The sequence below is a fragment of the Ambystoma mexicanum genome, chromosome 12 (genome assembly GCF_040938575.1).
Source record: "Ambystoma mexicanum isolate Mex_15411 chromosome 12, UKY_AmexF1_1, whole genome shotgun sequence".
Classification (NCBI taxonomy): Eukaryota; Metazoa; Chordata; class Amphibia; order Caudata; family Ambystomatidae; genus Ambystoma; species Ambystoma mexicanum.
In genome coordinates, this window is record NC_090936.1 from 662,154,330 (window position 1) to 662,178,322 (window position 23,993).

The 23,993-nt window shown below is 45.8% G+C and overlaps 1 protein-coding gene across 1 annotated transcript in view; it reads left to right on the plus strand.

Moving 5' to 3' along the window:
- The window catches only part of SLC26A4 (solute carrier family 26 member 4), a 184,955-nt gene that overhangs the window by 42,155 nt on the left and 118,807 nt on the right, over window positions 1-23,993 (plus strand). Inside the window, exon 5 of the mRNA XM_069629147.1 lies at window positions 23,352-23,462. Within this exon, the coding sequence (XP_069485248.1) occupies window positions 23,352-23,462 (111 nt within the window). The remainder of the gene's footprint in view (window positions 1-23,351; window positions 23,463-23,993) is intronic.

Below are 23,993 nucleotides of genomic sequence, written 5' to 3' on the forward strand. Positions count from 1 at the left end.
TAATTTGCAAGTTTGGGCGGAGCGGCATTGTTTTTTTCGGGTGATTGTTTGGGTGATTGCAAATGTCTTCAACTTCATAGGAATGTTCCTGAGAGTAACGAAGGGAGTATATATAAGGCTGTGATAGACAATGCTTCCATCTTTGTGTGAAATTCAAAGATGGTACCTGCGCATGGCTCCTGTTGGGTGTCAAAGCTTTCAGTTTAGTGGTGATTTTTGTTTTTGTTTTTTGGAATTTAGATTTATTCAATGAAAAGCAGTACCATTGTATAGCAATAATTATGCATATTGGCCATTAAGACATCCCAAATGACACCATATCCTGGCAAATCATCTATCCACTGGAAATGCACCCTCTGATATTTATCATAAAGTGACATTGCATCTAACCACGACTCCACAGTTGGCCTGCAGGCCGACTTCCATAGTTTCAAGACCACCTTCTTAGCAATAATCAAGGCGTAATACAGCTAGTGCAGTTTACAATTAGGTAAGTGATCAACTCCTTTAATCCAGTGCAGCAAGATCAGTCATGTATAGCTCACAATTCACATCCTAAAATGTGGGTAACCCTCTTCATCAGGTTCTACCAAAATTGAGAGATGGAAATATACTTAGCATATGAGACAGCGAGCATCCCTCCCTTCTACAACACCAGGACAAATCAGACTCCAGAAGCCTGAGCCAGAACATCTTATTAGGGGACGAATAGCTCCTGAATATAAACCACTGTTGTGTGTATCACAAGGTCAGATCTAATTTCACCCCATACGCCAGCCCACATACAACACAGTTTAGTGGCGATCTTAAACATTTCTTCCTTGGAAATATGTATTGGAAGGCGCTGAAAGCGGGTGAGGCTTCTGAATTCTTCACTGTGGAGTTATATGATATTTGGTGACGGAACAGTTGATGTCTAGATTCTTTGTGATTTAGAAAGTAGATACCTCATCAGTAAATGCCTGGAAGATTTATGGCTGGTTTTGAGACCCTCTGGATTATATGATTTCTTTTAACTAAACAGAATAAAACTTTGGTTCTTTTGGGGGCTTCCATTATCTGTAGTAATGTTTGTTTGCTTGGAATAATATAGCAGTCTGGTGAAGCTGAATGTGCCTGCAGCAATCATGTTTATATTCCTGCCTTAGGAACTCCCACTATACTTGCTCTTTAAGGAGGCCAGATTGTTGTCAAAAAATTTGTTGTTGAATTTGTATGGGATTTATATGCATTTGCTCTTAAAAGGTGTTCTTAGGTCCAGAGCACAATGATATCTTTGCATAAATAAGCAAGGATTGACTCCGCAGTATGGTAAACATGAGCTAATCATGGGATCGCCCGTGGCCAACTGACCAACAGAGCTCTTCAGACTTAGTAAAATTTCATAGTAGGTGTGTTTGCTTGCTAAATCCAAGGTCAGAACAAGATCACATCAACATCTGAAATTTCACTTCGTTTTCTATGAACCATGGTTTTTAATCCTTTGCTCTACCCTGCATTAAACTGCCTCTCTGGGCAGGTCCTCACAGCCTCTGGGATGTATAGAGTCACACTCTTCTTTCTTGGGTTCCTGGTTGATATTGGAGCTGTTAGGATGCTGCTTTGGTCCTTCTGGACTTGTAATTTAGCTGACACCAATAAACCTTACACACACCTTACAACAATACACCTTGTGCCATCTGGACAGGGTTAATGATTTGCGCTTCCAAGATTACAAAACCCAAGTGTTTCTCAAGCACACTCCCTTTTTCGGGCAGCACCCCACCATGTCAGGATTTGTTTACAGCGCTGGTATTTGGTGTAGCCATCACTCTGTTGTCACCACTCTTGGACCTCTCTTTGTCCTCCTCCACCTTTATATGTGTTTCCTGCTCTCCCTTCTCTTTTTTCCCCACCTCCTCTATTTCTCCTCTTCTCTGTTCTGCCTCCTTCCCACTCAGACTCCCCATAATTTGCCCCTCTTTAGTCCTCCTCTTCATCTCAGCATTTCCCTCTTGCCCTTTGTCCTCATTGGGTCTTTGCTCTCCCCTGTTTCCCCTTTCCAACTTCTCTTGCCTTTACTCTTCTACAATGTATTGTTTGTTCCTTTTGTCTTCTCCACACCTCTACGTCTTCTAAATCCTCCACTCTCTCCACGTCCTACAGACAATCCTGAAGGTCACTAAATTGATAGGAATGCTTCCTCCCCCCAACCCCCAGTATCATTGATTGAAGCCAAAAATACAGTGGCTCCATCAACGGATTGTCTGGGTCCTTCCACTTATTCAAACAATTTACATGGCATACGTACATGGGCTTCTGGCAGGCGGTTTAATGGACCCTATTTTTTATTTTTTATTACGTTCTATTTAATTTTTTTATAAAACTTGTCATTGTTTCATCACATATCAGTTCCAATAATAAAAAAAAACCAGAACAAAATCCTTACAAAATACCGAAGAAAGAGAATCAGCTCTGTGCTCTTGAAATATCTCATAATGCTAACAAGCAAAATTACTTGTCACAAAGCCAGTCTAATAAGAGTTTATCAAGGTGTCACTGACATAATTCCAAACCAGAATTGGGCAACTCTAAAAATGAATTGTTCATGAGTTTCACTCATCAGTGTCTCCAATCAATCTTCTGGGGAAATCGGTGATGTTTCAGGCAGCAGCATGGCAGCATAGTTTTTTTCTGATGGCTGATAAAGCTTTGCATACCATTATAAGGTGATGTAAATATTCTGGTTGATCTTGATCTTTACAAAACGTACAACCACTGGAATGATCCCCCATTTATCTAGATTGTAGTAACACTTCCCTTGTTGGAAGCAGATTGAGCCGCATTCTGAGGAAGAGATCGCAGGGCCCTGTAGTATTAGCCACTGATGAGCTAGAGTCCACGCTCTTGGCCAAGTTACTTCAGACATTGGGAGTGAGATCAGGATCTTATGGCCCAACTTGAATTTGCATAGTTGTGTTTGTTGACTGTATAGAGGCTCCTGCTTGTCTTGAGTTTGGCACATGTGCTGACGAGCTCACAGACCAAAATCATGCTTTCTCAAGTGTTTTGGAGGAATTGAACATAATTTACTGCCACATTATATTGGTTCTCCTAACTTTGATACAGTATACGCAGGACATTCTGGGGTTCTGGGGTTCTGGGGTTCCCTTCCACAGACAAATTTAGAGGAAGAGAATCCTGTTTAGGCATGGGGAGTCACTGCTCTAGACAGGAGGGCCAAAATGTACACCCAGTATCAAGGGTCAATTATCTATAACACAAAAAAAATATATTCTTTGGATAATAGGTATATAATCAAATCAACAACAATTATATCACAAAAAACTGAAAGACTCAGTGTATATTACTAATAACACTGTTTAGACACAGACTGTAGGGCGCGAAGCATGTGAAAGAATTGCTGCCATATTTTTCTTGAAGATTATAAGGCTAAAAAGCCCTCATTAACGACAATTACATATGGATAACACCAATATGTGAAGTTTCAAAAACCACCACCATGTACAAAGGCATTACTAATATTTGTAGGGTACCTAGTTTGCAGTGTGCTTAAGTCCTTAGTCAATTATACCTTTAAAATTGTAATTGGATGGGGATGAGGTGAGAGAGTTGTCTGTTGGCTGCGGTTTAGGTGGAATTGGTGGGCTACCCCAACCCACCTCTATGAAAGACAAATGAGCTAGTAATTCCCCTCTTCCGCGCTATATACTTCTCTGTAACATAGTTGTGAAAAAGAGATATCACTGTGAGTTTAATTGCCTAAGAGCAGAAGATATTTGATTCAAAATTTTGTCATTTTTTACAAATTTGAACATTTCACAAATACTCCGAAAACAAGTGATATATACTGTTGGGGTTCATTCATAGATAATGGTGCAGTTCACCACTTTACAAAAAAATTCTGTATTACCACAACATGTATGTAAAAATTCTATCTGCCTAATATGTCTGCATATTCATCCAATAAGAAGTTCTCAAAGTACCAATTCCCAAAATGTATTGGTATAACAATTGCCCTGTCAATAGACTCTGACAGTTCAGTTTGCTGTATTTCCAAAATCAAAGCATCATAAAATAAATCACTTTGGTGTCAATTCCTGCCTAAAACAATTACACAGGCAATAGATTCTGACAGTTCAGTTTGCCGTGTTTCCAAAATCGAAACATCAGAAAATACATAACTTTGGTATCAATTCCTGCCAACAAGTGTTTCAACCCACTCGGGTCTTAATCAGGTCAAACTCATACTATTGGTTTGGTTAATATACTAAACAGATGATCCACACACTAAATATTAAACATTGTCTTCCTATCATCAAACATTATGTGAACATGAGATCACTGTTGGGGAGAAGGGGGAGGTAAATAATTTATATATGCAAAGATCATCTAAAATCTATGCTGAATTGTTTAACGTATATGGTTTGTGAGCCACACCCATTGTGCAGTTCTATTCAAAACTATACCTTCACTTTGCTGTACAAAGGCATGTAGACGAGCCTGTAAAACAATAAGGCTTTCAAAACAAGTACAACTCTTCAAAGAGTTGGGCCTGTGCACATTCACGCAAGTGCCGACCATTACATTGAAAAATAAGGCAGTCCTAGTTGTGCGTGTCAAAATAAATGGCCTATACTAAGAAACCTATTGTCAAACCTCACAACTAATACAAAAATGGGTGTGGAATAGTTCCAAAGAAAAGAAAGAAGTGTCCTCAAATAGTATGTCAGGATACGCTAGCTTGGATCTCCCTTCCCGGACTAATTTCATGTGTTCTTGCATTCTCATGGTGGTTCGGGATATTGGAATGGGGGCCTTCTCACATTTTTCCCAGGTTTCCCGTAGCATGTCCAGAACATCTCTCGGTTCCCTTCCTTAAAGTAGCTCAAGGGGAGAAAAACCTGTGGCAGCTTGGGGAGTTTTTCTCACTGCAAATAGTGCCTAAGGGATCATTCGATCCCAGTCCTTCCCGTCCTTGTCTACCAATTTCTGTAGAATTAGTTTCAAGGTCTTATTTAATCTTTCTACTAGGCTATTGGTTTGGGGATGGTACACAGAAGTTCGTAAGGTGGTAATATGGAGTAGCTCTTTGACTTCACAAATAAGTTAATCATAACATTTGAACACTGATCTGTTAGTATTTCTTTGGGAAAGCCAACCCTAGAGAAATACGGTAGAAGATGTTTCAGGATTTGCTGAGTGATAGTATTTCGCAGTGGGAATGCCACAAGGTATCGGGTTGCATAACCCACGATCACCAGGACATACTAGTTGCCCAATTTAGATGGATCCAGAGGTTCTATGATGTCCATGCCAATTCGTGAAAAGGGGACTTCTATAATTGGTAACAGGTTTAGAGGGGCAGGTAGTACAACAAGGGGTTTGGTATTTTGACATATCTCTCATGTTTGTATGAAAGTTTTGATGTCGGCTTGGATACCCAGCCAGTAAAACGTTCTACTACTGTCATGATCTCTGCTTCCAAAAGATCAGGACTTGCCCGACTCCCTTGGAAGCAGACCCATAACCCCGGTTCCGAGTGCCAGCCAGTCCCAATTGGGACGTTTTGGACCCTGTCCTGGCGCCAGTGGCACCAGGCTCATAAAGATGCCCAGTCCCAGCGCTGGAAGCGCCGGGCTCATAATGCTTGGGTGGACTTACCTGCAGCAGACCATGCTGCTTACTTACCTGCCAGTTGAACCCCTGATCCTCTTCTGTTTGGGACTACTTTTCCTGTTGGGTGGGGCAGGAGCCACTCCCTAGGTTCAGAACACTGGAACTCTTCTGGAAAGCAGGAACTCTTTTCTTACCTAGGCGTGGCTGTGGAAGGAGACACCTAAGCACTACAGGAGGCTATTTAAACCACACCCGATGGATGAATCTTGCTTTGCGTTATTCTGCATTCTCTGCAGCAGAACGCTCATCGTGTCTTCTGCTTCTGATCCTGGGCCTAAGGGAACAAAGGCTTACCATCCTGGAATCCAGTCTTCAGCAGCACCTGTAAAGACAAAGAAAGAACAGGTTAGCACTATGGTCTTCAGTGGCAGCGCATCTCTTACCTGGTCCATCGGCTGTCACCAACGCCTAGCGCTGCATTCCGGCATCTGAAAGACAAAGGCTTACCTACTCTTCGCATGCTCCGGAGGTCTTCGCACTGCATTCCGGCATCTGAAAGACAAAAGCTTACCAGCTCTTCGCACGCTCCGGAGGCCTTCGGCGCTGTATCCCGCATCTGAAAGACAAAAGAAGGTGCGTTTAAAGACATTGGGCAACTTTATTACTCACGTGCCATTACTCCTTCCCACGCCGAATCCAGTGGGTATTCCAGCACCCTTCAGCTTCTCTAAAGCTCCGAACTTGTACCTGCAAGATAAAAGGGACAGTTAGTGCGCATCGTGAAGCAGGCTACAAGCGCTTACTTACGTGCTTCCAGGCGCTTCTATTCCTCACGCGGGTTCGATCCTCAACTCTCATCAGCCCGCCATCCGCCATCGCCGGAACCCTGCAAAACAAGAGATATCATTACAAAAGACTTTTAAGACATTTGAAGTGTCCAGAATTTACCGTTCGTGCAGTTAACGACGGACAGCAGTCCTCTGAGGTCAAGAGGCCTGCACCCTTATCCAGTGAAGAAACTGGTTACGGCACCCTGCCCTGAGGCAGATGGAGAGCTCGGCGTTCATTTACCTAAGGTGAGGGCGTTAACCTTTGGGGTTCTACAGGAGAAGAGAAAGGGAAGAGGAGAGAGGCACCCAATAACCCCAGTTCATTAATCCCATATTTTCTATCTGCAGACATCTTACTCTTCGAGTCAGACATACAGTGCACAGAGGTCCAGCCCAAAGAGCCAACCGTGTGTTACACATCACCTTTGAAGATACAGCATTCACCCAGTCAAGACCAGCGCCTCTGCGGGAATCAGGTGAGCGTTACAACTACTATGCGCATGTGTTTTAGCTTGGCCCAAATGCCCTCCCGTGAGATGGGAATGTGTGATCTTTAGCACATTCTTTCGGTGACCTTTAGATATTACCAGTAAAGTAGCCCTAGTTTCAATTAAGAAATAGGCGACTTCCCTTCTCTAGGCCTTCTTCTTCCGGACCAATAACGCCTGCTAAGATGTCTATCCCGAATTCCCATGCTAAGTCCGATTTTGGGCTAAGCCTGAATTTGGGCTAATTATATGTAACACCCCAGAGGGGGAATCAAAACAAAATCTGTAGGAATCATTCCTCTTTTACCAGGGGGAATAATAGCTTCCCTACCGCTACAGATATCAAACCCGATTGATTCCTTGGTGGCAATGGAAGGGTTGGAGGCTCTCTGACTAAGCTTTTGAAATTGTAGGTTTCCCCAATTAGTTTCAATTGAGTCACATCCCACTTCTGACACTGTATGTGAGGAACTCATGGTGACAACAAGTAAGACAGACACAAGTGATCACAGTTCAAGGGTGTTTATTAAACAATGAATGCTGTATGTAGGTTGGAAAAACACCTATCCAAAACCTAAATCTAGGATGGGAGCAAGCGTCGACCATCAAATGAAAAATAAGGCAGTCCTAGTGGTGTTGTGTCAAAATAAAAGGCCTGTACTAAGAAACCTATTACCAAACCTCACAACCAATACAAAAAGGGGTGTGGGATAGTTCTCAAGAAAAGAAAGAAGTGTTCTCAAATAGTATGTCAGGATGCAGCAGCTTGGGTCTCCTTTCCACACGTTTTGGACACAGGATAAGATGGGAGCTCGGAGCACAGTACAGTCTCAGGCTTCTCCCGAATAAGACAACAGTTCTAATGGCAGCTCTCAGGACACTTTCTCGAGCTTTCAGCTATCAGGACTGTCGATGGCCAATTCTCGTTTCACTTGAAAGTCTCTTGCCTTCGAGGACCTGACGGATTCAAATAACACACAAAAGTTCCTTTAACAAATGAAAAGTTTGTTTCCAATGTTCGATGGGTGATGGGTTCATCCTTGGGTCCCCCTCTTCTAGGGGCTGACGCTTCTCAATCGTTTATCACAGTTCACATAGGGTGATGGCTTCACCCTTGGGCCCCCTCTTCTGGGCGCTGACACTTCTCGTCTCGTATTACACATAGTTTATTGTCTTTTTAAACAGTTCCAAACACACTGTTTCTTGGGACTTTACACTTTGCCCCTCTTGGGATTCGCTTCCCTTGTTTCTTCTCACTGCGGAACTCACTTCCCTTTCTTTCACTTAGTTTGTAGATCAAAGTCTTTCGATTTTACAGGGATTTTGCTTGACCCTCACTATGACCACTTTGAGTTTTTCCGCTGGCTTTCCAATGGCCTTCTGGTAACAGTACTTTCTCTCATATGGGACTCGACCAGAGTACCTCGAGTTAGCCCCCACATGGTGCTAGTTTCCCTCGGCAGCAGGTCTCCCCTTCAATACTTATTACAGTTCTTTACACAATTCATTGAACTTGGTTCACATTGGCCCCTTTGTGATTCTCACTCAACACAGCTTGGTTCTTATTGGTTTCCCTTTCTACTCACCATGAAGGTTCCACGGGTCTGGGATGAAAAGGGCAAGGTCACTTCTCTCCTCGGTACCCTCTCAATTGCTGCCACCGTTCTCCTTTGTTTGAACTGCCACGCTCAAATAGCTGTCTCATCGTGCTGTCTGCCGTGCTCGTACTGTGCTCTCTGGCTCCACCTTTTATCCCTGTAGGGAAGGGAAATGGCCGTAAGGTGTGTGTGATTCTGATCAATTGCCTGACTTTGCCTGACCCTTGTATTGGGAAATGTCAGGTAAACGGCTCTGTTGTTAGTCCGTTGTCTTGGTGTTGTGAGAAAGTGTTCGTGTTGGAAAAGGGGGGAGGGCAGTGGTTTAGAATGGGGAAAAAAGGTGTCAAAGGAAGGGGGATACCGTTTCTCACCCATCGGTGTCCCAACCCCACTCCCGCAGAACCCCCCTCCAGTTGATCCTCCCTCACTGGTCGACCCCCAGGAACTGGATCCAATAGCAATGGCTGTGTCCTGGCCACCTGGATGACAGAGCCCTGGGTAATAGCTAGGGAGACACCTTCAGGTTTCTCACAGGCTCCAGGCCCCAGAATACACTCCAGGGTAAGAAAGAGCAAACAACCCAACCTGGAGAAGGCCTGCCAGAGATGGTCAACTGCAGAGCATTAACTGCAACACAGTATCTCTTCTGGCCACTCTCAGGGAGACAGACTTGAGGTGTATCATCAACAGAGCTGCGGAGTAGTCTACACAACAGAGAGAAGATCCCTGTGTGCTAGAGCCACAGACATTTCAATTAGTTGCAATGAGACCATTGAATGTTCCACACCGCAAGACAGCAATCTCTGTGCTTTACACGCTACAGACATTCTGTTCACCTGCGACCAAGCCACAAAAAAGAGCGACCATTACAATGCTCAGAGTATTGCAAACGGAGACATTGACTGTGATTGCAGTGGGTTGTCGTTGCCTAGAACCGGAGGAGCATATGAGAAAGAGGTGGAGCTTAAGACCCTTTTCATGTGTTTTCTCACCTGTAACACCTCCCCTGGGGAAAATGAAGCCAGCATTTGGCCCTGGGAACCCGGTGAGGGAGGGAGCAAAAGGAGGAGCAACGGGAGGATGAAAAGTGGCACAGGAATTATTATTATCATTTAATATTTACATAGTGCCACACGCCCATTTATAGGTCAACGTTAGGAATGTGTGCATCATTCTATGCTCCACTGGTAACCAGTGCAAAGACCTTCTGGTGGTGGACACAAGATCCTGCCTACGAAGCCCATGAATAGCCTACTCTGCACCATTTTGTATAATCTGATGCTTATGAAAATTAGCAGAGGAGGTGCCTGCCAGCAAGCTATTGCAGCAATCCAACATAGAGTTGATTATTACAGAGGCCAGAAGAGATCTATTATCTTCAGAAATGTAAGGCCTAATCAGTCTCAAAAGCTTGATGACATAAGCACAAGATGACCGCAGATGGCTGGTACGTTTCTTCATCGACAGCTGAGAGTTAAAAAATAATCCACAATTTTTAACATGCACAGCTACATCAATGGTACAACCAGCGATCATGAATTGATTATAGCGGGGATCCAATTTTTTTTGCCACGGACCAGAACCTTTATCCAGTAGTTTGGCCTTATTCTCGTTCAAGGCTAAAATGTTAGTGGCCATCCATCAATCAAGGTTGTAATCACCTGAGAGTTGAAAACGATTCTGGGTGTCGTCTGCATAATTAGTATAATTCACACCCAGCTGTCCAGCAGATCGAAAAGAGGCTTGGTGTAAATATTAAAGAGAGTTGATGATACCTAAAATGTACTTGTATGTTCGATAGAACAGAAGTAAATGCACACTGAGAAGGTGTGATCCAATAAGCAATCTACATTCCAAACAAGACACAGGGATGACCATAGTGGCTGTTGCTGGTCTGTGGGTCCACTGAACACCAGTCATCGAATCTAGCTAGGACTCGCAACTATGATAGAACAGAACTGGATGTAACTGTACAATGAGAAGGTATTTTCCTAATAAACAATGGCAGACTCAACGAGACACAGGGACGAACATAGACCTGCAATTCGCTTAATCTAATAAAGATTAGGAATAGGGCCACTCAACACTGATGACACTGCCAAGCAGGGAAAGACAAACTGAAGCCTGTTAATCAGAACAAACTCTGCGCTAGACTGAGAATCTCTCCCGGCGAACCAATGCTCCAAACCTCGAGAATAGATACAGTCAGCTCAGTGGGCACTGGAAGGTAATCTGAAATAGGGTTCTCCCACCAATCCGCGCAGGCACTCACACATACTGATATGCTCACTCTCTCCTCTTCACCAAAAGAAAATAGAATGCAGCTATACCCCTCGATCAATTTTGGCCTAGCTGCACACATAGCTACACACCTCCATGAACACTGAACAGTCTTTAGAACTAAGCTATAACCCACAAAAAAGAATCGGCCTAGCTGCACACATAACCTCATAGACAAGCTCCACCACCGCCAGAATGCAAACTCCGTGGTCAACAGTCTCGCTGCACACATTCTACTGACCTCACAAAACCACTGCACCACACCTAGCATTAGAATGCAGCTACTCACCATGTAAACTGCACTGGCTGCACATATACTGAGTGCACATAAGCACTATTTACGACCCTACTCTATCCACTGACCTGGACTACGGTCCCTGAGGGCGTTCAACTCACAGCACTTGGAGGTCATACTAATGGTATATAAGGCACTATGCAAATGCACAATAACATAACATAACATAGTCAAGAGCCTTTTGGGACTGCACACATCAAAGGAGCAGGGCTAGAGTGATAGTTGCCAACAGCTACACTAGCAGAACGGGCCCCCAAGAAAGAATCATTGCAAGTGACGGCACTCCCTGCACACCTTGCAACGTCAATAAGCCTGTTAACCAGCAAAGAGTGGTCCACCAGGTCAACAGCTGCTGAAGGACAAGTAGCATCCATCAGGGGCACAGCGATGCCATTATCAGCCATGCCTGCAATATTAGATTTGAGGTCAAGCGACCCAAATTAGTTTGTTTGTCGATAAATTCCTGGAACTGGAGGTAAGCAACCCTGTCCAGGGTCTTTAATAGGAAGGGGACATTTGTAATAGGCCGGCAGTTGCTGCCGAATTCTGTATCCAAATGTTTCTTTTTTCCGGAACGGCATGATACAAGCCTTCTTTATACAGTCCAGCACGCTCTACTCAGCAAAAGAGGTATTAGCGATCTTATTAATCCAGGGAATAAGGAATCTAAAGAATCCTGGACAATATTTGCCAGACAGATGTCTCCTCTGTAGTGGGTTGGTTTAATATCTTTCACTATCTTATAAACCTCACTGTCATTAACTTCTCTGAACTAAAAGAGAGCATGATCCACATTAGAAGAGGGTCCAGGAGGGCCATGAGATACATCTAAGAAAAGTAGTGATAGTGTCCAAAGCGTGTTGACAGATTCTGATGGAGCGCTGATGGTATCAGGTAATATAATTGTGGCAAAAATGTCGCTGATAAAAGAAATCGCATCAAAAATGCTGTGGTTTGACCCGGTAAAGGTGTACCGCACTATACCATTTAAGGGGAGCAGGGGTTGCGGGGGTGTCCCCCGCTCGCCTTAAATGGTATAATGGGTCCAGGGGTTGCGAGGGTGTCCCCTGCATCCTTTACATGATTGTGGCGGCAAAACCACAGCATTTTTGCCACAATATTTTGTATACACAGCCATTTTTGACACGATTTTAAGACATGGAACCGCGCTGATGACTAGACATTTTTTTGACAAATTTGCCATGGGTATTCTGACACCACAGATGGCTTTTCCATTTCCATTTCTGTTGTCTGGGACTTGTACCCTTCAAGCGAGAGCTCAGGATTCGAAAGAGTTCCCTTGGAGTTGGCAATTTTAGAATTATAATCCTACGCTTGGCCAAGATAAAGGCTTGCTTGTAGTCAAGCACTACATTCTTATAAGCAATTGTTTTAGCACGACATGGGTGTTTACACCAGGAGCAATCAGTAGCCCTCTTCAACTCATCGCAAAACCAAGTGTTTTTCTTGGTTTCCGTTTTAATTATTTTCACTCGCTTTGATACAGAGTGTCAATAGCTGCTGAGAGGACCTGCTGATATTGAGCAGCAAGTTCACTGACATTGAGGGTAGATGCCAGTTTAGGAAGGTTAGGTGTAATCAGAGCAGCAATGGCCTCGTGGGTAACTTTTTTAGAGTTCCTCATCCTTTTTGCTAACCTAGAATTAGAATCAACCAGTTGCGTCATAGCAGGAAGCAATAGATCAAAATAAACTATGTAATGATCAGACCAGGGGAAAGGGGAGGACGGAACTGGTGAGATGTTACTATTATAAATTAAAACCCGTCAATGATATTACCCTCTCTATGTGTCGGAGACGTGACATGCTGAGTGAGGCCTCGTGCTTCTAGGTCAAGAAGAAGTGAGGCTGCTTCTGGGTCCTCATCATTAAAGGCCCACAAGTTAAAATCACCAAGCAGAACCGAATGCAAAGTTGTTTTTTAAAAAATCATTCAGTAAAGCAAGTAGGTATTCTTCAAAATAAGGGGTTATAGTGGGAGGCCTATACGGAATTAAGAAGCAAGTGGAGATATTGTGGTCACAGTTATCTAAAGGCAGAATATTAGTAGAGTGCATTTTTAGAGTCTCCCTATAGATATGAAACACCCCACCCCCTCTGGAGGAAGACCGATCTGCTCTAATCATTTTATAACCTTCAGGGGTGGCGAGTGTGACTGAATGGCGAGCCGCATTATGCAGCCAGGTTTCAGTGATAGCCATGATGTCAACCAGAGGCGTTGCTAGTGGGGGGCTAAGGGGGCTATAGCCCCTGGTCTTTTGGTTGTAGCCCCGGATAGAATCTCAGGAGCTACAACCAAAAGGCTAGCTAGCCCCCAGTCCCGACAGTTCCGACATTAGCGTAGCTCCGGGTCTTTTCCAGACCTAGCAACACCCCTGATGTCAACTCCTGAGTCTACGAGATAGATAGTCAACTGCATGTCGAACCAGAGAACGTGTATTTAGCAGTGACACTTTCAAGGGAGGCACATCACAACAAACGCCTTGGCTATGCCTCACTAACAAATGCTGCCCTACAGGGTTGATATTCAAAATGAGCTTGCTTGTTACGACAGGAAGTTTATCATGCGCCAGAATAGAGCTGCAAGCGACAACATTAGAACAGAGATGGATACAACTGTCTGCATTGCTAGATGCATTATTTGTAGAAGTTATCAATGACGGTACAGGGGTGGTTGGAAAAAAGGGGATACTAAGCCAGGGGGGGTCGCTAAAAGGCAGAATAAAGAGATCATGAGCTTCAGAAGATGCCAAAGAAACAAATCAGTAGCCATCACCACAGGGAGACAAAGAATGCTAGCAACGAATCCCGAAAGTGTTAGCAACACAAGAAACACAGTATCATGGTCAAGAACAAAGATGACCTGTCCAGTCTGACATCCGCGCGAACCAGACGCGAAACAATGCAAACCGGATTGAACGCTGCAGCGCTAATGCGCGTGCAACATAAATAAGAATATGCATGTGGCGCTAGGGACTGTAGTTCCAGCACAAATAACAAGCTTCAGTAAAGGACACGCTCATTCAGTGACGCAGTAGTAGTTCCACATCAAGGCTAAAGTCTTCAGAAGAGTTCTGCTCTGTACTGATTCAAATTGTGAAACAAAATAAAAGATCTAGAAAAACAGTTCCAATATGCACAGGTGTGAGCTGTTCAGATGAGCTCAAGGGAGGAGAAGGAGGACTTTAGACCAAGTGGAGTAAGGGTGGTGCATTTTTGAGCGACTGTGCAAGGTGAGGTATTAGTGGTGGGAGAAAATGGTGCTTGGATTTGAATGTGTCTGCAAGGTGCGTTAGTGGGGTGTGCGAGTAGGAAGAGAATGAAAAAGGTACTGAGAGAGTCGATTGAGAGTGACGGTGGTAGAAGGTGTGGGTGGAAGTTAGTATAGTAGAGAGTAGTAGTGTGAAGAGGAGGGGAGTCTAGTAGTAGTGTGGACAGGGATGTTAGTAGAAGTGAAGTGGGTTGTACAGTAGTAGCATGGACAGGGGAGTGAGGTAGTAGTGTGGAGAGGGGATCATATTATTGCCGAGAGGGAGTGTAGTAGTGTAGAGGAATGAGAATAGTATTTTTTTGCAGAGAGGGGAAAGTAGCAGGAGAGGTGAGGAGTAGAGAGAGAGAGAGAACATCAGAAGGGAAGCGGGGAAGACCGGTTGAGAGGGGGAAACAAAGGAGAGTAGAAAACAAGGAAGAGAGTAGAAGGAAGGAAAGGAAGGATAGAACATCAGGGAGAGGAGTGCAAGGGAGGATAGCTCAGTGGCAACATACTCGCCTTGGAAGCAAGATGACACAAAGCAACACAGGTTCGATCTCCGGGCCCACGCTTAGAAACCTCTGGGTATTTAAGCAAGTTATAAATACGCAAGTAAGACAAACAACTATGCAACTAAAATAAACAATTCCTGTAACAGTGCCTTGATGCCCGCATGCTGTGTGAGCGCTTTAAAAAAATGCAAATAAGGGCATGGATATAAAGTATCAAGATGGGGCAAGCACCTATCTTTACTTTAAACTGTAATGGGGACCAAGTTTAGGGACCACCTAGAGTGTTCCCAGATGTAGATAGTTTCAAAGGGGGTTTGCCATTCGGTTGTCAATACAAGACAGGGAGAATCTTAGAATCTTAGACAGTAGGGTTTACTGATCTCTAAAGACCATCCTTGGGTTTAGGGCGCCTTGCCTAAGGAGTGAACGGGCCATACTATATGAGAGAGAGAAAGAGAGAAAGAGAGAGAGAACGAGAGAAAGAGAGAGGGAGAGAGAGAGAGAGAGAGAAGGGACGAATTTGTGTAAGTGATCAAAGGATCAAAAGAAGGGAGCATAGAGGAGAGGGAAGGAGAAAGAGTGAGTGTAACAGATAAGAGATTTGAAGTGCAAGGGAAGGAGCATCATGGAGAATTACATAAGGACATGGACATTCAGAGTGCAGGTAACTGGGCATTTGAAAAGGAACCAGATCATATTGAGAACCAAGTATCTTAAGAAACTGTTAAATTAGGTTTTCCCCTTAGAAGAATCTTGGAGGGAGTAAGATAGAAAAGGCTAAAGTCTTTAGGCCATTACTCTAGTCAGAATTGTCTATAGTATTTTCTACTAATCTCTAATTGCCAAACAGGGGACTAGGGAATCTTGGGCTGGAGGGATGTGGGGGGTGGGACTGCCTACGGGAGATAAGAGCGGGACAGCCCTTAGCTTGCCATACATTCACATTGCATCAAGCTTCTACATCATTTGAGTTCTGCCAAATAAAAACTCTTGATACATCATCTGAAGTCTGGGTTTTCCTAAGGCCATCTGTGACAATAGCTACTAGACACCTCGCCCTTTGGAAGGCCCTTAGCAAGCCCCTTTACGACTCTTCTAATAAAAACCCTTGAACTGTCTTCGAGGGTTTTGTGTGCTCTTGGTCTGTGACACTGGCTGTCTGGCGTCGGGTGGGAGTCTGCCAGATCCAATAGGGCCTGTTGAAAAGGGGAAGGTATTAAGAGTACAATATTGCCTTTCTCTCAGCAAAAAAAGGTCCTTGTTTCCTGGCCCCTTCTTTCATCAGAATGACTTGGTCAAAAGCATTTTGAACGAATGCATCATTATTTGATAGCAAGGTTTGGGGAAAGATAGAGGTCAATATCAGTTGAACATTTCCGACCACTAAGGGTCTATTACCCCAGCTTCTATTTCAATGCCATGTTTCGAGGGCAACCTGAACTTTGTCGGTGGATACAAGGGTCCTGTCCCTGACAGTGACTGCCAGCTCTAACAGCACGTATAACTAAACCGTGTCAGCCGCCATTGTGGCTTGGTGTAGATGTTTGGCTCTTTTAGAAAAATTAGCAAACTTTAAAGGTAGAAGTGGTGGGCAATTTGGGACCCCTGAATCAGGCCACGTTGATTTCACTTCTGATAAAGTATGTCAAGGCTAGGAAATCAACAGGGGGCATGAGAGCAATTCAAAGCTCACGTTAGGTGTATTTGTGTTACCCCAATATAGGTTACAATAGAGGCACATCAACATCTGAGATTTCTTCTAACTTTCTTATGACCCTGTCCTAAAGCCTTCCCTCGCCTATACGTCTAAACCACATTATGCTGTGATAAATCCTCACTCACAGTTGTGTGTTGGTCTAGTTCTTTTGGCAGAGAGCGTCATGACCTCGTCATGACGCCTCTGCAATAAAAGGGGCTCTGCTGGCACGCACATATCAGTGCAGCAGAGCCCCTGTTGACCACGTGATCGTGGCCTGGTTTGCAGCGCGGCCTGTGTGCCCTCGGAGCCGTGACTGCTGGTAACTTGGGGGTGATCCCCACATTGTGAAGACTGCCCCCGTGACCCGGGCGCTTCGTAGGGTGCCCCCATACATTTGATCCGCTGGTTGCCCCCAGCAATCCTGCCATGTCGGGTGATCCCAACGACATCTGTGGCCCACCCTGGTGACCGGAGGTGGGCCACCATATTGTCGATGAGGAAGTCGCCCCTGCCTGCTGGCATTCCCTGAAAGAGGGGCGTGGCCCCAGCAACCGCCGAAAAAAGAAAAGGGGTGTGGCCCAGCGGCAGCCCAACGCCAAAAGGGGACGGAGCTTAGGTAAGCTTGCAGCGGGTGAGCTGTGTAGTCCTCACGTGCCCCCATCATTAACGAAGGCCCCAGGAAGAGACCCGCAGCAGAGGGGCCTACTTTCCACTGTGCTCCCGCACGCCAGGGAGCGGCAGGGAGTGCCACACACACGACAGCAGACGTCCCTGGCAAGACCTGGGCTGCCCAGTGAACATTTTCAATAATAATATATTTGCACTGTGTCCTGGCCCGGGGTGCGGCCTGGAGAAACGGTACCAGGGGTGTGGCCCCCGGGGTAGTGACGCCCTGCAGCTACCCCATCCACATGGCACAAAGAAGGGGGGCGAGGCCTGCCAGACAGTGGCGACTTGAGAAAGAAAGGTTAGGCAGCTAGCTCCTCACAGGCACAGGATTCAGAGCTCCTGAACAACTGGTGAGTGAGCAACAGAAAAACCGCAGTGGCACAAGGAGATCCCAAATAATACATCTTGGTGCCTGTGTCGACCTGCAGCCCCAGGGGTAGCGGCTTCATTTGGAGTGCTCGTGCGCCCGCTGGGAGGGACATGCGGGGACATTTTTAGGCCAAATAACAGGGAGTGCCAAGAGGAAGGGCCTATAGCAGCAGGAACGTGTGGGTTTGGCCCACTGTAGGCCCTGACAGGCTGCCCCATCTGGATACCCCTGCCATCATTAATACCCCAGGAGGTACTGGCCACCCACAGGGCACGGGCAAACAGACGAAAGGCCTCCCCACAAGGAGTCAGGGCGCCGGCGGCGCTGTCACTAAACAAGTCCACGTCATCCACCAGCAGCAGCCACAGTAAGCATCCGGCCCAGTGCTCGTCATGGCGGAGGATGACAATGAGGGCATTTGTCGAGGGCAGCTTGCGCCACTGCCCCACTTTGACACAATGGGTTCGCCTGCCAGTTTGGGGCCCCGGTGGACGGCCTGGGTAGAAAACCTAGAGCTGTACTTCGAGGCGATGGAGATCAAGGATGCAGCGAAACGCCCAACACTCCTGTAATCCGCCGGACTGGCCGTTCAGAGGCTATTTAAGACATTAAGGCCCAGATCAGTCATATGGTGCAGCCATTGTAGCCCTGAATGAGTATTTTCATCCCATGGTCAACAGGGACTACGAACGATTCCGGATGAGGTGTGCAAAACAGGAGGAAGGGGGGAGCCTTGATGCGTTCCATGGGAAGCTGCGTGGCATTGCACTGTCCTGCGACCTAGGAAACTTCGAGGGGGATGAGATCCGAGCACAGATAATTTACGGATGCAGCTCCTCGAAGCTATGCAAACAAGTCCTGAGGGACTCAACGCTTACCCTTGATCGAATACTGGACCTCGGCCGGGCCCAGGAACTGGCAGAGGTGTGGGCCCCGGTGATGGACTCCTCCAAACACCACCTCAAATTGGAGGCACCCATGCAGCGAGCAAAGATCGAGGAGGTGGCAGCTGTTGGCAAGTGGCCAGGAGGAAGATTGATGAGGAGGGGAGCCTGGACGAGGAGAGACCCCAATGCCACAATATGTCATCAGTACGGGTGGGACCTTCCACACCTGCAGGACTGCCCGGCGATAGGACACATCTGTGGAAGGTGCGGGAAAGGCGATCACTTTGCACGGGTGTGCCTCGCCCCAGCTCCAGCCAGCATGGCAGGGACATCTGGGGGGAACGAGTTGAAGGGGAGAAAGACTCCCAAAGTGGCAGTGGTCCAGGTGGCAGAGGGTCCCTGAGAAATACCGTATGATATGGGAGAGGAGGAATATGAAGAAAATATATTCTTTTTGTCCTGCAGCAGCGCCAGCGGCCAGTTTGATCCCGGGATCTTCTGAACTCAAAGAGCCTGCCATCAGGCCCAGTGGGGTGCGGACTGGAACACACCCATTTGTTGGCAGTGTTAAATGTTTAAGTTTTAGTAGCTATTAGGTGGTTCTTGGACTGGAATGCACCCCATGTGTGCTGTGATGATGCCTGGGCACTGTGGGTGCGCGGACTAGAATGCACCCCATGTAACCCTGTAGAAGGTTCCGTTTGCAGTGGGGTGAATTTTGTTTGGTTATAATAAAGGAGGGACGTTGTGTGTTGGTCTAGTTCTTTTGGCAGAGAGCGTCATGACCTCGTCATGACGCCTCTGCAATAAAAGGTGCTCTGCTGGCACGCACAGATCAGTGCAGCAGAGCCCCAGGAAGCGGCAACATGTGTCTGTGTCTTTGTGTCTTGCCTGGTGACCACGTGATGGGCCACCACAACAGTCTAGAATTTATAATGTCCTGCACTTCTCTCTTAGATTCTATTGAAGCCTTTCTTGGCTAGTACTGGAGCTGATGGGAAGTTGCTCTGGTTCTCTCAGATCTGTAATGTACCTTCCACCACCGCCCCTGCTGCACTTGGTCAAGTGTCTGACTCTTACAAAGCTGTAAGACCCCACAGTTTCACAGGCTTGCCTGCCTTTTGGGCTGACACTAGCCCCCGAATTCCTCCTTCACCAAACCCAGAGTTTTATTAGTATTTGGGTTTATATAGCATAAACCTAGTTTGAGAGCAATGATGCCCTCACAATGCTGGTTGAGGGTTACAACAAAAGTTTAAGATGTCTCCAGAGGGCACTCGTTATGGCGAGGATCTGGGACGTCCTGGCTGATAGCCTTGTTTATCTTTGGTGAGGAAGAGCTGAAAGACCTACGTGTTTCCTAAGTACTCCCTGAAGAGCAGAGTCTTGATCTCCTTCTTAAACTGTAAGAGCATTGTGGTGATCCTGATTGTGACCCAGACAATAGTAAAGTATGCTTGTGTGTAGCAGAAAAATGTTTGTTTCATTGTTTATTCTTTGTGTATCAGTTTTGTCTGAAGCCTTGCAATGGTCTGACTTCTGGACGTGCACGTGGTACCTCAACCAGTGAGTTGTGTGCCGATATAGGCATGCATCTGGGCTGGCTGTTGCCTTGTATATGATACAAGCTATCTTGAAGAGTATTATGGTAACAAGTTTTAATAGGACTCTGGCACTTGTTATGGCCGCCTCCAATGCCCTTTTTATTTGGCCTGTCTTTCTCCACAGCCCCTATATTTGGTTCTTCTTCTCCATATTTCCGCACTTCCTCTGCTTCCCTTTCTCTTATCGCATCTCCACTACCCTCAATTCAGCCTCTCATATGTTCTCTTCACCTCCATTCTCACCTCTCTCCTTTTGCTCTCTATTCTTATCCCTCCCCTTTCTTTTTTCTCTGCTTCTCCATTCCACCTCCTCCACTCTCTTGCCCCTCCTTGCTATCTTCTCCAGTCTTCTCTCTCTCCCTTTACCTCCTATAAACCTCCTTCCCTCTCCTCTCCACTTCCTCAATGTTTCTTACCTCTCCATCTACTTGCTGCAAAGTCATTCTCTATTCTGCAACTCTGCACAGCGACTCTTAACATCCACGCCCCCCATTTGCTGCAATTCTTGTGCTGTTCCTTGGGATTGTCCTTGAGCATATTATTAGAATTATAATAATAATCGCTCTTTTATAACGTGCTTAATACCAGTGAGTGGTTTCTAAGCACAGGATTGGGATTCGGACCTGTGTTGCACTGCGTTGTCTTGCTTCTCAGACAAACACGTTGCCCCTGAGCTATGCTTCTTCACCAAATGAGTCAGAATAGTTGTGTGCCTAGCATGAGTGTGTTTTGTGATTGGGTGAAACCTCAGTGGGCTACTGATTTCCCAACGGTTCTCTTTCAGGTGGTAGACCACACTCTGGAGCTTATTACGAGTTGGGTGGTGAACATGGCAGAATTTATTTCACTGCTGTGCAGTCTAGTAGAATTTCCACCATATTAGAAGGCGACGGGAGCACACACAGACCATCGGCGGTAACAGTAATTCCATCCAACAGAATTACTGCTGAAGAGCAACTTTGGACAGTAATTCTGGCGATTTTAGGTGGGATTACGATTGCAGCCAGGCATTTTGGTGCTAATTCTGCCTGCAGAACTTGTGCCCGCAGAATTACAGCCAGCAGAATTAATGCCGGAAGCCCAGCAGTGGCTATCTTTCAAAATGCAATCCACTCTGAATCCCTATTTCCTGTTGCCATCTGGACACAGGAGTACCTGAGAGGATGTCACAGGAGGAAGCCAAAGGGAAGGTGCCAGACATGAGAATGCGAAAGCAGAAGCTTGGTGAGGCTAAGCTGCAGGTCCTCGCAGATGTGGTTGTGGCTCATGCTGATCAGCTGTACGTGTCAAGGTACAGTAAGTCATCTGAGCAGAGCAGAGGAAGGCTGCTTTCTGGGCCAGCATTTGTGACAAGGTTGCAGCGCCACAAGACATCAAGGACTGCCACAAGCACTGGAATGACCTCAAGGCCAGGGCTTCAGCCTCATGTAAAAACACCAGTGTGAGGCATTTGCCAGAGGAGGCGGCACAGTGGAGCCCCTTGTTCTTACCCCCTGGGAGGAGAAAGCAGCAGCATCCTCCATATGGATGGGATGGAGGGTGTTGGGAGTGCCGAGGTCGCAGTCCGCAGCCATGGTGAAGCTGGGGAGCAGGAATGTCCCCGCTCCGATGATAATGCACTGTCCAAATCACCATCCCATGCACGTGTCCCTCAGCATAGATGGGCCCAATGAACAGGGCAATGTGCAACCATAAGGCAATGCTGCTACATACGTATGCAAGGGAAGGTGGGAGCCTGTGCACATACCCTTACGGTAGAATATAATGAGCAAGGAAACAGCAGCAATTATTGAGAACTCAGTAGATGGGTTTGAGAGAAGAACGAAAAAAGGAAAGCAAAGAGTAATAGCGGACAGAGCCTAGTAAGTCATTCCAGAACTTAGGGACAAGAAGGGAGAAAGAACGAAAACACGAGGCTTTGCAGGGAGGTTTAGGTGTTGAGAGAAGAAACCAAGATTGGGAATGAAGAGAACGGGAAGGGACATAGAAGGAGACCAAGGAGGAAAAGTGAGAGAAAGCATAGTGACGCAATGGCAACATTTCTTGGTGGCAACATTTCTTTGTCACAAAATCTCACAGTTGCAGAATCTCACAACGGCCATAAGCTCCCAATGGCAACATCTCACAATGGGAAAACATCACTATTGCCGAATCGCTCAACCGCAAGATCTCACGGCAGCAAGATCTCACAGTGGTAAAACCTCACAATGGCAACATCTCACAGTTGCAAAATATCAATGTGGTTAAAATCGTTCAGTGGCAAGGACTTGCAGTGGTAAATCGCACAGTGACAACAGTTCTTGGTGGCAAAGTGTCTTTGTCACAGAATCTCACAGTTGCAGAATCGCACTATGGCAAAATCTCACAATGGGAAAATCTCACATTTGCGAAACCTCACTGTCACAATCTCAGTGTGGTTAAAATCTTTCAATGGAAATGGGACTCATTACTAGTTTGCCGGTCCAGAATGAACGTGTCGGTAATTCCGTTTTCTGGCACATTTCCGGACCTGCAAACTACAAATTCGCCGGTGGGGAGCCTGATTTACCTCCAGCCAAGAGCTGGAGGTAAGTCAGGCACCGCACTGGCAAACCGGTGGGGATTTACCTACCCTTGCCAGCACCTGTAACCTACTGGTAATTCCGGCAGAGCCGGAGCCGGTAATGGTATTGCCGTTTGCCAGCACCGCCATCATATAATGAGGGCCATGTCTTGCAGTGGTAAAACTCACAGTGGCAAGAGTTAATTGTGGCAACATTTCTTTGTTGCACAATCCCACAGTTGCAGAATCTCACAATGGGAAAATCTCACAATGGGACACCTCACAGCAGGAAAATACCACAGTGGCAAGAGTCACTATTGAGCCACTATTAACATTTTGCAAAGAATCTGTAATGAAACATTTGAATAGAAAGACCGAGGTAACTCTGCTATGGGGTTTTCTTGGTTGCTGCATGATCGAATGCTTTATGAACTAACTGGTTTCCCATTAATAGAACCCCCGGATACTTGTGTTTCCAGAGTCATGCCGTGCAAAACAGTTGCTATTTTACACCATGTGCTTTTGAGAATTCTCCTCATTGTACTCTCTTGATATATGCCATATCTCGTTAAGTAGAAATGCTTCCATCATGTGCTTGAACCCGTCCAGGGGCAGTGTGATATGGGTGATGATACGACTGATATGAGGAGTAGAGATAACGGTACACTTTTCTGGCATGTGTTTGCAGGCCTGGCCTTCGCCTTGCTGGCTTCAGTCCCCGTTGGATTTGGCTTATATTCATCCTTCTTTCCAATCCTGACGTATTTCATCTTGGGAACTTCAAAACACCTTTCTGCTGGTAAATATGAAGACGTGTGTTGTGGCCTTTTGTGTTGGTGTGTCCTTGCGTGTTGATTCCACGAAGTGGGGCAACCTCATGGCTTCTCTGAGATGGCGAAACGCACAACTTCAGTGGATTGGGATGGGCACATTTCCAAAGTAAACACTCCATCCATAGTACCCTGGATAGGATTGCATAATTACACAAGTTAATGGTGAGTTGATACACAATGCATGAACATAATGACATGTAGGCTGCATTTGACTGTGGTAAAAATAAAATGTCATCTACGTTCAAAAAACATATTTAGCTTGCTGTAATGTTAAGTTGATAACACATGATGATAACAGCACCCTTCAACTTTCGTCTATAGGACTACAACACTTCCCAAAAGGGTTATTTGTATGGGATGATAAATGTGCCACTTTCTACATATCCCATAATTTACTGAAGTTCCACAGTGGAGTACAATCTTACTTGACTCCATTGAGCCTATGGGAACCCCACCCCCCATTTGGGCGCCACTTCCCCTACACCTGCTGGTCATAT